We start from the raw sequence: 13,618 nt of genomic DNA, 5'->3' as shown, positions 1-13,618 counted from the left end.
TCTCTTAGTAACTCCATGTGGCAGAAAACCAATGAACTTGGTGTAGGAGTGGGAGGAACAAGGGGGCAGAGGGGAGGATTATAGCAACGAAGCAGTCTGAGTGCCTCTGTGAAGAGAGAAGCCTAAGGCAGAGCAGCAGCCAGATGGATACATTTTGGGCCCCAGGGAGAAGGTGTGGTTCACTCAGTTTTGAATAAGAAGAAATGGAAAATTCCACCACATGTCCGCTATTACTCCTGGAAGGCGAACTGTCTGAGAATCCTATCCAAATTTCATGCAACAGTAAATCTGCTGAGAGGGAGTTTAGCTCAGATACAAGGTGCCTGGGTCACAGTCTGATTCCCACCCACAAGTAGTTCTGTCTAGAAACCGCAGAGGATGCAACACTTATTTTAAGAGATCCCAGCCATAGAGACAAAACATTTCTCCTTAGATGTAAAAAGTGTTTGAAGAAATACTTTCCCTCTGCAAAGACAAGAAGAAAGGCACAAAATGGGAAAGAGATACAGACCCTATTCAACTTTATTGCACCAAACCATCACCTGCATACTGGTATGGTAACAATGAATTAGCACTGACAAAGTGATGGCAAGTACCAGATGTGAACCACAAGGATAAACAAAAACCCCAAATGAAAAAACACATAAAAGCCCCAAGCAAACAAGGTTGCCTTATATCACTCCAGCAGACAAGTGAGACCCAGGATCAGCAACACACTTGAGGAAATAGGAGTAAAGCATGTGCCAAGGACTTTTCTGACTTGGGCATAATCAAAGATGCAAGTCTGACATATCCAACAGCAGCAGTTCAGGTTTCTAATCCTGTCTCTGACACCGATTACCTGATTTTCACTTCTGCACATCCCTCCACCTGCCCAGCCTTAAGACAGGGGTACGCACCTTTAACACATGGGATGCATACAGAATTTGTGTGCTGTTATTTCTAAAGGAGCTGGAGGATAAAAAACTCACAGGGTTAAGTGTTATTACTTTCTGTGGAAGGCTGGGCCCCTCTCCCAGAAAGTTCCAGCTACCCTGAGCAGCTCCAGAAAATGAAAGCAGCTGGTGTTAATGGCTGGGTAACACCCTTCATAGCTGCTGCATTGCTTGATTGGAACAAAGCAGCCAGAAGCTGCCAAGGAATCCAGCCTGTTACTTTTTATGTAGATTGCGGTACTTGCACAAGGTTGTCTTTAAAACAAGCTCTAGGTCCAATCCATACTTGAAATGCAGAACTGAAACAGAAAATGCAGTCTCCCCTTCTCCTTCTCATATTATACAGAGCAATGAATCTGTGCCTTAATCAGCAGTTTTTGCCATTCTTGGAGCATGGAGGGTGGCAGACAGATCCTGCCAAGAGGTGGCAGAGACTTTCAAAGAAACTTTGCAGGGAAAATTGCTGCCAATTCAGCCTGCTGTTCCAGATCTGATGCAGAGATGCCTGCATTTGCAGAGCTGAGTTGAGTGAAGATTTGCTACCTTGCATTTACAGAAACAAGGGTCTGCCCTGCAGGGCAAGAACAAAAAGGTTTCTCTAGTGATGCGTGAGTCTGGACTGGGTCACATGCAGGGCTCCCTCCCTCTGGATTACATCATCACTGAATGGGAAAGCCAGCAAGGCCATTAGCATATGAAAAACCACCACAGAGCTGTGCCACAGTGTGTGCCCTTCTCCACTCCTTTCTGCGCTCCAAATTCTGCCTTGTTCCCCAAGGACAGCACTGGTACCCAGGCAAAGACACTTAACAGTGCATAGGGCAAGCACCAAGCAAACGGGTGACTTGAAGCTTTGGGAATAATAGAATATTAAGCAATGTTTAGCAGGAAATTTCTCCTTCTTTCTCTTACTCTCTCCCCATGAAAGAGCTGGTGCCAAAGAGTCAGCTATTTACATGCTTGTTCAGCTTTTAGCAGCATGACCAGAGCTCCTACAACAACCAGTAGGAACATATTTTGAAATGATAAACTGAACAACAACCAGAAGCTGTAGACTAGGAGCCTGCAGCTCCATGATGCATTCAAGTGCTAGGAACCAGGAGCACTTCCCAGTTCCCTTCCCAGTTCCTCTCGTCTGAGCAAGAGGAATTTGACTGCCATGGACAAAGTGCCTGGACCAGAAGGGAGCCAGGGCCTGTTTCAGCAAGGCCTCTAGTCTGAACGACGTGTGTCCCTGCTGCAGAGGCACCTGCCCCACTGCAGGTATATCCCAGTGTGGCCAAAGGCATCTGCTGTCTCTTGATAACAGAATTACCAGAGAAACACACACACAGAGTGAAAAGGAATAACTGGCCATTTTACACTACAGAAATGGTCTTTCTTCATCACAGGGAGGATGTGTTTGCTCTGCTCTGCTTGTAAGTGCTACATGAAGAAAACAATCCATAGCAAAACTATTAGAGATTCGGGATAAGCATGGGGGCTTGTGCTCAGCACATTAGAGTAGTCACTCCATAAAAGATAGGCATATTATCCAAATGCCCTCTAAGTCTGCAGCACAAACATCTGAAGATCAAGAAGATAAGTTTCTTCTGCTATATTAAATTCAGCTAGGTCAGCTGTACATTAAGTCTCATTTACAGAAAACACTATTGAACAACAAGCAGGCAATGAGCCAGTTGCTATGAACTGAAACAAGGAATAGCATATTACAAATAAAAATGTAGTGCTCTCTTACTGAACGGGGAATAGCAATAAGCTCTGGAAAACAAGATTCCTGCCCTGTGACACCTTGTCCCGTATCATGTTACTGCTACACACATTCCTGCCCTTTTAACTCAGAGCAGCCATAGAGCAGGGGCTAACCTAAATGGGTCTTACCGCAGGGACATCCCAACTCCTGGAGTGCATCTGGTACCTCTGTATGGCTGGAAACAAGCACCTCAACTGGAAACAAGCAGGCAAAACAGTTAAAGCAATGCAGGGACCTCAAATTCATCCCGTCTCATTTATGACAATGCAACGTGGGAGTAACTTCGCTGGCTTTAATAGGGTCCCTCCAGGTTTCTGTTCCCTTGTATGGCCACAACAAATGTAGAACAGAAGGATCTTTTCTGAGTCTTTTTGCTCCCTACATCTTCTTTCCTCTTGTTGATCTGACTTATCCAGACTGTAAGAACACTGTTACAGTACCAGATATTTCCCTATTTAACACACTGAGGGACTGAGCCAGGCTGTTTGAATAAGATGGAAAAGAGAGTGACACAACACATTCCCTAGCCCAGCAGAAGTTAGCAGTACTCTCTCCACACAGAACTACAGAGACAGACAATCCCTCCCAGGCCTAAGTCAATCCCTTGTCCAAACACAAGATATTTAAACTGTTGTCTAAACATTTTCCCGCTCTTAAAAAGTTCCCAGTAGTGTAGAATAACAACCCCTCATGGCAGTTTAATCCAGTGGTTTACCACCACTGATTTGAAAGTTTTAATATCCAACCTACATCTCTCCTGTCACAACTTTAGCTAATTTTCCCTGTCCTATTTAGCTAATTAGGCCTTGTCCAGCTGACATGGATAACAAGTTTACTCCTTTCCCCTCTCAAGTAGTGTTGAGGGGACATATAAGTGGGTATAACAAAGACAGCTAATGGATGCTGAACCCAGGGTACCCTGATGGACAGGAAGCTTGCATTACAACACAAGAATAAAGGAACCTCTTAGCAAAGCCAATAGAGCTGGTTTAGAAACTGCATTTGCTGTGGGCAAGCTTGGCCAACTCTGGTGTCTGTCTGGAACAATGATGAGCCTCCATGATGTTCCAACAGACCCCATAAATCACTAAAGTAAGAGTTATTGTAGCCAGAATCACCTCTCAGCTTGCAGTTTAATGACACCTCCATTGGACAGGGAAGACCCTGCCTGTGGTCTCATGTGCTTTATTAATTCAGCTACATTATTTAAAAACAACAACACAATCTGCTTTTGTTTCTAAACGAATCAAAGGTATATTGATGTCTACTAGTGTATGGCTTGTACCATGCAACATAAGCAGTACATCCTCAAGCCAAGTCAAACCTGTATAAAGCCACAGATCTCATGCTCTGCTGATTTAAGAAATCACATGTTTATATACTGGCTATAAACTGCATATTGTAGCAAAACAAGCAAAATGGGCCAAAGGGACTAAACACCAACATAGAGCTGGGTCAAACACCCAGGGCAGTAACCTCTAATGTTGCCACAGCACTCACTCCAGAGTGGCTGAGACTGAAGGGTCTGTAGAGGCTTGGGAGCAGACCCAACACAATCAGCCTCTGGGCTTTTACTTGATTTTAGGCCCTTCTCAGAACTACTACTTTCTCTTTTTTCACTAGTGTTCATATTTGACTTATCCATTTGCTCTCCCAGGAGAGGTACCAGGTGCAGGCACTTTCTTAGCTGCTTTTCCATCCCTTACTGCACTTTGATCCCAAGACAGGGAAGGGATCTAAGGCTGCCTCTACATCAACTCGTATCTAACCCCAACAAGGACACCCTACAAAGGAAAAAGCTACTCTCTGTCTCAAAGGAAAATCCTAAGCCTGTCGGAGGTCTGTAAGAGATGGTGACTCAAAAAATCTCCTCTATTTCTATTTCCTTTATCATATACCTCTCCTCTGTGTTGCTTTTGGTCAGGAGGAGGGCTGGAACTGTTTGTCCAGCAGGTACTCAGCACAGTGTGGCCTTATTCCTGCTTTAAACCTGTGACCTTCCACAACCAAAATGACAGAAAGGGAAAAGTCTGTGCCACAGAGGCTGGCAATGCCAGCAGAGAGGCCGTGGCCAAAGTGGAAAGAGACATTAAAATATTTTTTATACGAAATCCAATTAAATAGTGTGACAAATGTGTTGCCCCAGGAAAACTTCAAAGACCCAGGTACAATTCCAAATTCAGCACCTTGCCAATCAAGCCCACAGACAAAGCCCTCCTACTGCATCAACCTTCCCATCTGCAAAGCAAGAGTAATGCTACAGATCTCGTTTAATAGATAATTTCAGATTTAGTAACAGAAGGCATAAATTAAGAGCTGGTTGCTGTTGCTGTTAAAAGTAGCACTTTGGAAATCCACACTTACTGCCTCAATATTACATGTATGGCTAAAGACAAAGCTCTGTTTAGCTCTCTTTGGTATCCAAGGGCTAAGTTTGTGCGCTATGCCCAATATAAGAGATTTCCTTGGAAGTTTCTGTTTTCTGTTTCATTTTAAGCTACAGGTGATGTGAGCTGAGTTACTGAGCTCTTCAGCTGCTGTCCTCAAAACCTGTCTTGTCACTCTATTGCCTTGCTGAAGCTGTGCAGGTGGAAGCGAGGGTAACACTGGAGTTTGGATTTGAACCGGAACTGCCAACCTTTGCATTGGTAGCAGAGAGATGGAATTGGAGTCAGCTCATTTACTCCTTGCTCTGTTGGTTCTGGAGCAACTGAATGATCAGAGAACTGTGAGCACACTTTGGTAGTTTAGTGGTTAATGAGAGATGCTAACAGGCTCTGTTGTCACAAAATCACATTCCCCAGAAGAGCTGTCATTCTGCAGTTTTGCCCTAGAGGCAGCCTCACTGGGTCCCAGCACTAGCACTGTCCCAGACACATGCTCTAACCCATCACACTCCCACATGCTTAAACCCATCTCCTTCAGCAACACTGTCACATCAGAACCCCTCACCAGCACTACATGGACTTTCTAACCTGTTGTCTGCGAACAAACCTTCAACGAAGTCAGAGGCTGTGTACACCCGCTGCTTTGCATTGCTGTCTGCCTCTGGATTGTTCAAACTCCCAACAGCTAACTCGATCACCTCTATCAACTCATCTCGCTTGTCCTTCCTGACAGGTTTCTCTTCTGGGTGGCGTGTCAGCCCTGTTTCCAGCTGGTACACCTTCTGCAGGGTAAAGCTCTCAAAGGGCACGGCTGCATATTCTGTGGACAGCTTAATGCCACTGTGCACCTCTGCTCTGTCTATTTGGGAACGGAGGAAAGCCAGCAGGTTAGCCTGGACCTTCACTGGATTGCTGTGGTCAAGCTGAATATCCAAAGAGTCCGGTAACTGGTCCTGCATGTTCTTGAGCTGCTCGCTTCTGCCCTGGAGCTCAGCCTTCAGCTGGGCAATTTGTTTTTTCAAGCTGATGATATAGTTGCGGTGCTGCTCTTCTCGTTCTTGCAGAATAGCTTCATATCCCTCCTTGCCAGTCGGACTGTGGACCCTAGGCAAGGCAAGCTGCTCATCGTCACCCTTGGGTGTGCAAGCCAACATATAAACAATAGACACAAAGCAACAGGTCACCACCAGCAGACCTGCGAGCCGGGGAAGAAATACAATAAATCCTCGTCGGAGCATCATCTCTCAAAAAGCAGAGGGTAACCCCAAACCTAAAACAGTTCTTACATCCAGGCAGTGCCACAGAGGCCCCTGGATTTGGAATACTCTTACATAGATGCATGTATGTACAGGAACTGGCTTGTCAGCTTTCTTAAAACGTGCTCTGCTTGTATACTGAGCTCTCTCTGGTGTTCACCCAGCAGGACCAAAAGCCAAGCTACAGCGCAAGATGGGACACCTGCTCACCCTCATGGCAATACCCACACTGCTGCAATTTGATCAGCTGGTGGCTGATGGAGCCTGAAGACCTGAAAAACAAAAAGCAACGACTGTCATGCAGGCATGTAAGAATTTGGCTATTCAATCCAGACCCTTGAGAGCATTCCAAAAATTTACTGTCATTTGTCAACTGTTCTGGTAGATCTCAGAGTTGTGAAGTGCTCGGTGCTTTGGTAAGACCAAAAAAGTTACTAAGATCCTTAGGCAAGAAATCCTGTATTCATGTGCTTAACACTAACAACATGATTAGGCCCATTGCCAATGAAAACCCAGTCCAGGCCTCAACGTGTGCCATGCTTTAGAAATATTAGAAAGTTACCAGCAGTTACTTTCTGGTCAGATGTTAAGGTATTCAGCACGTCTGAGCAACGCCAGCTCTCCAAGAGTCCTCCAGTCATGTAGCACTTGAATTTTAAAGGCAGCCAGTCCCACAGCTACCACATACATTTCAACTTTTGTACAAGTTTTCCAAAACACCAGGTAGCAAATGTGGTCCCGTTAGAACACACGGAGCCTGATCCTGAGGAGCAATTTGAAAACCAAGGAACTAGAAACTGTTATGAAGGCCAATCTCTACAACTAAAATTCAGTTTGACATATCCCACTGGATGCTCCCATTAGAAAGAAAGACCTAGGGGTAGGATTTTTCAGTAGCATTCAGACTAAGTCTTACTCAAAATCAGGGGAAACTTTGCTTCCATCTAGAAGGCTTTGATCATTGCACACTGTATTATCATTTTAAGAACCTATTCTGTCTCTGATTAGTCCCATTGCCAAGTCCTACACCAATGCCTTTTACTATTGTGTTTTCCACAAATGTTCACTGCCCAGGACTAAAGTCCACATAGAAGGCTTAGGGAAAACTGGCTTAAGCATTTTTTAAAATAAAGGAAGTTAAAACAACTGTGAACATTACCATTTTTAGTAAGACTTCCTTTGAGTGTATTTAAAAACAAGGAAGAAAAATCAGATGACTGAACATCAATATCAATCTAGCTATAAGTTACGTTAAAACAATTATGCTGAGAATGTTACCAATGGGATTTTCAAAATCACTCAGTTTTGGCCCAAATCCACACCTATGAAAGGAACTTTATCATTTATTTGCCTGACAGTAGACTTAGGCCAAGGCTGAGTAACATCCTAGATACCAATATGACACTGCATCGTTAGAATCAAACATAAGCAAAATTAACCCCTTTACACTCTTCCCTTTGGGTGCATACTTGACATTATGTCACAGGTCTTGATAACAGAGATTCGTAGCCTTGTTAGTCATATATCCTTTCTGGTGGATCCTTAGGTAAAAACAGTTTATCTAAGAAAGCGCATGCTCCTCAGAGTTATTCCCAGGTCTGGAGTCAAAGCCTTTTGTAATCTGTGATACTTCTTATTGACTTCTACATGATTTCCCCCCACCATGACACTGCTGGGCTGATACTCTGTATGCAGCAATTATCCAGTGATATTCCTGAACTTTTAACTGCTATCCATATTTTATCAGTCTGCAGAGTTGCTAGAGAAAACAGTTTCAGAGGAAGAATTAATTGAGGAGGCTAGAGAGAGCTATAAAAATACAACTATATTTTTCTCAAAGTAATGCTGAATAGCTATCGTAGTATTTATAGGATTCTCCAGAAAATGCCAGTGTTTTCAAAGGGAGAATTGTTGACATAGAAGAAAATATTCAGGCAGCAGGAAAAAGAAAAGGATGGAGTTTGTGTCCTTACCTTTTAGCAGTGATCTTCTCTTTGGAATATCTTGGCCAGCAACAGCTACTTCTTGGCTTGCCACAATCATCTCTTGTTTATCTTCCTTATGCCTTTCCCAGAAAATGCAAGTACTATAAAAAGCACCACCAACCTCAGAACACCTCTTCATTGCTTTCACATTTGCCAGCTGCCTACATCTTCAGTCTGTCTCCTGCGTGGTGAAAGGCTGTAGTGGAGACGCTTCCTATGGATGCACTATAAAAGTTGGCCTCCTGCAATGTAAAAGAGCTTGTCAAAGCAGGGAAATTAATCTGGGCATTTCTAACTCTACAACAGATCTGGTTAGAGGACTGCAAGAAGGTAGTGTGCAGTGAGACAGGGTCAGGAAGTGGTAAGATGTACTACATAAAACAGTGCTGTGTTTGTATGCTTCACTTCACACAATTAGTCCATTGACTGGATTGGCAGAAGCTGAACATCAGTGAAAGGATTAGTTGTGCTCACACAGTATAAACTGAAATTACATCTCAATGGCTTAGATAAACACGTAATTTCATTTCTATAAGCAGCATCAGATTTGTGCTTTGGGTAAAGAGCTCTTCAAATGTTGACCTTAAAATATATATGTATGTGTGCGTATACATAGCTATGTTTGCTCGAATGTACTGGCCTCTGTTTAGAGTAACTCTTCTTCCTATCTAGTTTTCTGGTTTGTAATCTCACCCCTCAAAGAGCCATCTTTAAACACACTTTGGAATAGTAAATTGACTGAGTTACTTTGTCCTTTGAACCCACATACTGATAAAAAGAAATTGAGGCCACGGGGATTTCCACCTTCTCCATGGAGATTTTACCATCATGACTGGAGGCATCCTGACAAACAAGTACCCATTACTTGTCTTCTAGTGCTAGATCTGTCTTATTAAACTGGCCTGGTGGCCCTTGTGGCATTGCGTTACAGGCAGTGATTCACTCTTAGGTAGACAGATGTTACTGTACTGGTATCTCATGGGCATGCTTGTGAAAGTAGCCCCTATCCATGGCAGTGCCAAAAAAAAATTAAGTCAGCACTGACGGTGGTCATGGCTACAGCATCTCGGCTACACTGACAGTACCAAAAAATTAGGGATAGTAACTCTTCCTAACAACCATTCTTTTCATTTCACCAGACCTACACAGTTTCACACCAACTGAGATGGTAAGCCAGAGCTGAAGTGGAGACAAACTGAAATGTCAGTTTTTTCCAGGAACTGACAAAAACGCCTCTGTATTTTACAGCAGTCAGCTGCATTAAGTAGTATTAGTCTGTTTGCAAAGAGGAGCTTTAACGAATACACAGAGGTTAGTCTGATAGCCAAGGAAAAGAACAGGAATTCCAAAAAGCCTCTGTTCACAAAAACATCTTCAACCGCAGTTCGACCTGTTAGCCCAGCCAGAGGTCAACCCAGCTCACAGAGGTGCTTTTCATATGCTTTCAAGGAGCCAGGGCCCAGAAATGATCTAAAGAAAGAGCCAGGTTCTGCCAGCGCTACAAGCATTGTGTAAACTGTGACACCATCAACAGCTCTGCCACAGGCAGGGAGCCTTTGCACGGTGGAGTGTGTGCACGAAGCCATAAGGAGCGGCAAAATATAGAGAGTTGCTTCGTCTAAAATTTGGGATGGTATGCTCCCACCACTATTACTCACCAGCAGCTGGAGTTTATCAGACTGTAAAGCTACATGAAATTTATCTCCACACATAAAAGACAACATATTTCAAGCCTGAATTTTGCCTCCCAAAAACCAAGCTGAGAATTGGCACAGAAGACAAGGAGTCAAATATATACGCATACATACACATATATATATACACACACGTGTATATAAATATATACATATACATATATGTAAATGTGTGTTTCCTCTACTGAGCTCTACTCGCTGCTTTATGTTGAGGACAGAAATGGGTAGAAGAATGGTCACATCTGCAGAGCCAGCAAACTCTCAACACATATGGCATGGACAATGCCAAATAGCTAATTATAATAATAATAGCTAATAGCCAAATAGAATTTTTTCATGTACTTTCTGCCACAGTTTCCTATTGCAGGTGTAACTGAGACTGACAACTTCCATTTTAGCTCACAAAACCTTTTGAAACGTTTTGAAATCCATTTTTTTAAGAAGGCAGTGAATGGCAGAAGCTGCAATTAGTTTTCATGTAGTTGTCTGAAAGATCTTCACTGATTAGCAGCACATGTCACAGTGAGATTTCACTAGAACCATATTAATCTCCAAAATGAGCTGTGGGGAGGAGGAAATGGATGCTTCACCCAGACTTTAAGGGCCTTACAAAAAGAAAAAGACACATACTGTAGTCACTTGGCATTTGGCTCGAACTTTTTAAGTATAAGGATTATGCATAACCCTGCAGACAAATTAGTCTGTTTTAAATGTTAAGAGCAAGATTCTGGGCCTTCCTCACAGCAGGTAGAAATTCATGCCACTTGTCACAATAGAACATGCCATAGGGATTAAAATCTAGTCTCGCAAATGTTGAAGATGTGTGTAAGGAGAACTTGAAAAAATTAGATCTCTCCTCAATGCCAAAGCATGATCTCTCACTGATTCTCAGCCCAGAGCATCCTTTCTTTGTCATCTGTCCAGATTTAAGAAGGTGAACAAAAGGTTTAAGAAAGAAAAGAACCTGTCTGACAAACTGTCTGGCTGCACCTTCATACCCTTCCTGTATCATCCCTTTTTATTACCATCCCAATGCTCCCTCTCTTGGGTTGATGTTCACACACCCCGAACAAAGCACTCAATATCTGGTTTGCAACTGACAGAACACTTGAAATGGAGATAAAGAATTGTTAAGAAAATAGTGTCCAAGATCAAAATACTCAACACCAGTACTTGAAGACAGTAGATAACTTACTGTAAAAGCCTTCTTTATTTCTTACTGCTTGATTCCAGAGTCATATTCAACAGAAAATCTTAAATATATTGCCACCTGTAATCTCAGAGAAAGGTCTGTGTATCTAACTCCACCTACAGAAAGACAATTACACTGTTCCTCTCTATAATTAACAATTATAATCTGATCATCTTCTTCCAAGTAGGTTATAACAACTACAGAAGCAGAGTTAAATAAACCAAGAGGCCCTCGGAAGTATTAATGGTCATTGAAAAATTATGCTTTGTTCTTGTGAGTGAACTGAGAAGTAGCCAGTTTTACATTCAAGATACTGATATAGGCTTCTCACTCTAAAAGATACAAAACAGAAGTTACGCCGTTACCCTTCATCAGTACTCCGGACCCTCGTGCATTAATTTAATTGTTTCTCCTGTATCAGGGTAAATCAGTAGCCTTACCTAACTGCACTATCTGCCACACCACTTCGGCTGAAGAGAGCGCTCAGAGGTCAAAGTGTACTTCCATTAGACTGTCCATGTAGATGAAGTCTGCATGCTTACGAAGGCAGTTCTTTCCCAAAGCCAGTCCAGAAAATTAAAAAAAAACAAAAAACCAAAAACCGCAGCACTGTGAAAGTCTGCTGTTATATGTAACCACCACTAAACACAGTAGAGTTGTTTCAGTATTGAAAACAGCTTTGACAGAAATTATTACTTCTTCTACAAAATCTCAAATGAAGTATTGGGGTTCCTTTGTCCTGACGCTGTACATACATTCCATGTGTGGGTGTGCATATCTGTGCGGATACAAACCCAAGACTGAACATCATTGCTTTCCATTCTTCCTTGTAAATAGAATGAGCTTTAAAGTAAAAAAATCAAAAGTCAAATTAAACCCTGAACCATTTAAGTTCTAATTATAGCTCCAAAGAACCCATATGACATGTAAAATTATCTCCACAAATCAGTATCATCATTGTCTATGAAAAAGAGCTATTACTTTAAGTAGTTGCATCAACTCTCCCAGAACTACTTTCTCTCCCCCAGAACAAAGCTATCTGCGAGAGACCTGGCTCTTTTCCACAGATCAGTAACACAAGCAATTGTATGAGTCCACATTAATAATTTTATTTTTGTTTGAGATACTTAGACTTTCTCCTTACATCCACAATACACCATCTCTCTGCTAAACACATTAACCTGTAGGTATATAATCCCCCAAATCCTCAGTACAACTGTTAGTTGGCTGCACTCTGGGACACTTTCAATAGCCGTTACAGGACACGTACGGAAGAATTGTGAGAACAGGGGGTCAGATACCCACCTTTTCTTTAAAAATCCCTGAACCTGCCCAGGTTGTTTCCCCATGAGTCACCAAGCATGTACAGTGTCTCAAAGCTGTATCTGCAACAAAGCAAGACAGGCAAAATGCTCTGCTCAACGCAAGGAAACATAACATTGGCCACTTCCTCTTATGCAGTAACCAAAAATGCCAGAAACCCTTTGGAAGCCAATGTGTTTGCAAACTTTTCTGGAAGTTTCCATTACTCACTCTGTTTATCCTCCATCTGGCAATGTGACAGATCACATCCCCTGTCAAACTCCCAAGAGAAAATGCAGAGAACAGATAACAAGTGTGCACTGTTGCTTCAGTGATGCTGTGCCTCACACATATCAACTCTGTGCTAACACAGGAGAGAAACAACCACGATGCTTCTCTCTTAGGACCACTTCTCATTAGCAAGCTATCTGAAGGTTTAGGAAGGCAGCTGCTCCAAAAGTGTCTTGAACTTTGCCAAAACAGAGATGACAAATTTGCACTTGGTGTGGCCTGGAGTTCAGTCTGGTCTTTTAAGAATAAATTAGCCAACTGTCATAGTTGCCAGTCATAAGAATTAACCATTGCACTGGACAGCCAAGATATCCAGCTGTTATCATCCATCTTTGCTAGAAGACTGTCACCTTCTGGCCTCACCTTTTGATTTCATACTGGCATTAATATGTAAATGCAATCTCAGTTTTGTAAACTTGCCAATGAGGAGCAGCTTACTCAAGGCAGAACAGGATGCAACAGCTGTATGCTACATTGAGTGTACCAGTACGCTAACTGAGAATGTTTTTTTTTTTTTTGCAGGAAACTAGCTAACAGAAAAGGACATGTTCCAGCCAGGGAATATCTAACAGATACTACCCTAATTTACTTGCTTTTAAGATCTAAGTCAACAGCTACTCTGCTTATAGAGGGCTTCCAGAAAGGCTAAATTCAGTTTAAACCCACCATCAAGCTGTACCAGCTTCTGAACTGGCTCAGAGAGTCAGCATCATAAGATGCATTGAAAATAAAACCCGTTAACCTTTCTTGATTAAGACAAATAATAGGCTAACTTTTGCTTATCCATTTAAGACAGGACTTGGAAAAATGCCCTTCCTTCACT

At 42.5% G+C, this 13,618-nt stretch overlaps 1 protein-coding gene across 4 annotated transcripts in view; it reads right to left on the bottom strand.

Annotated features, from left to right (window-relative positions):
• Window positions 1–13,618, bottom strand: part of CSGALNACT1 (chondroitin sulfate N-acetylgalactosaminyltransferase 1) — a 52,624-nt gene that overhangs the window by 16,014 nt on the left and 22,992 nt on the right. For 2 of the 4 annotated variants that reach the window (XM_064510267.1, XM_064510269.1), the window contains exons 2-4: window positions 8,305–8,558; window positions 5,683–6,603; window positions 2,817–2,882 (exon numbers count right to left, since the gene is read on the bottom strand). In XM_064510267.1, the coding sequence (XP_064366337.1) occupies window positions 2,817–2,882; window positions 5,683–6,316 (700 nt within the window). In that variant the 5' untranslated portion in view covers window positions 6,317–6,603; window positions 8,305–8,558. Of the gene's footprint in view, window positions 1–2,816; window positions 2,883–5,682; window positions 6,604–8,304; window positions 8,559–11,642; window positions 12,044–13,618 lie in introns of those variants that run through there. The other 2 variants (XM_064510268.1, XM_026116688.2) reach the window with 2 other exon arrangements.

This window comes from Dromaius novaehollandiae, chromosome 4, assembly GCF_036370855.1.
Source record: "Dromaius novaehollandiae isolate bDroNov1 chromosome 4, bDroNov1.hap1, whole genome shotgun sequence".
NCBI lineage: Eukaryota > Metazoa > Chordata > Aves > Casuariiformes > Dromaiidae > Dromaius > Dromaius novaehollandiae.
This window is presented reverse-complemented; position numbering and strand designations above follow the sequence as displayed.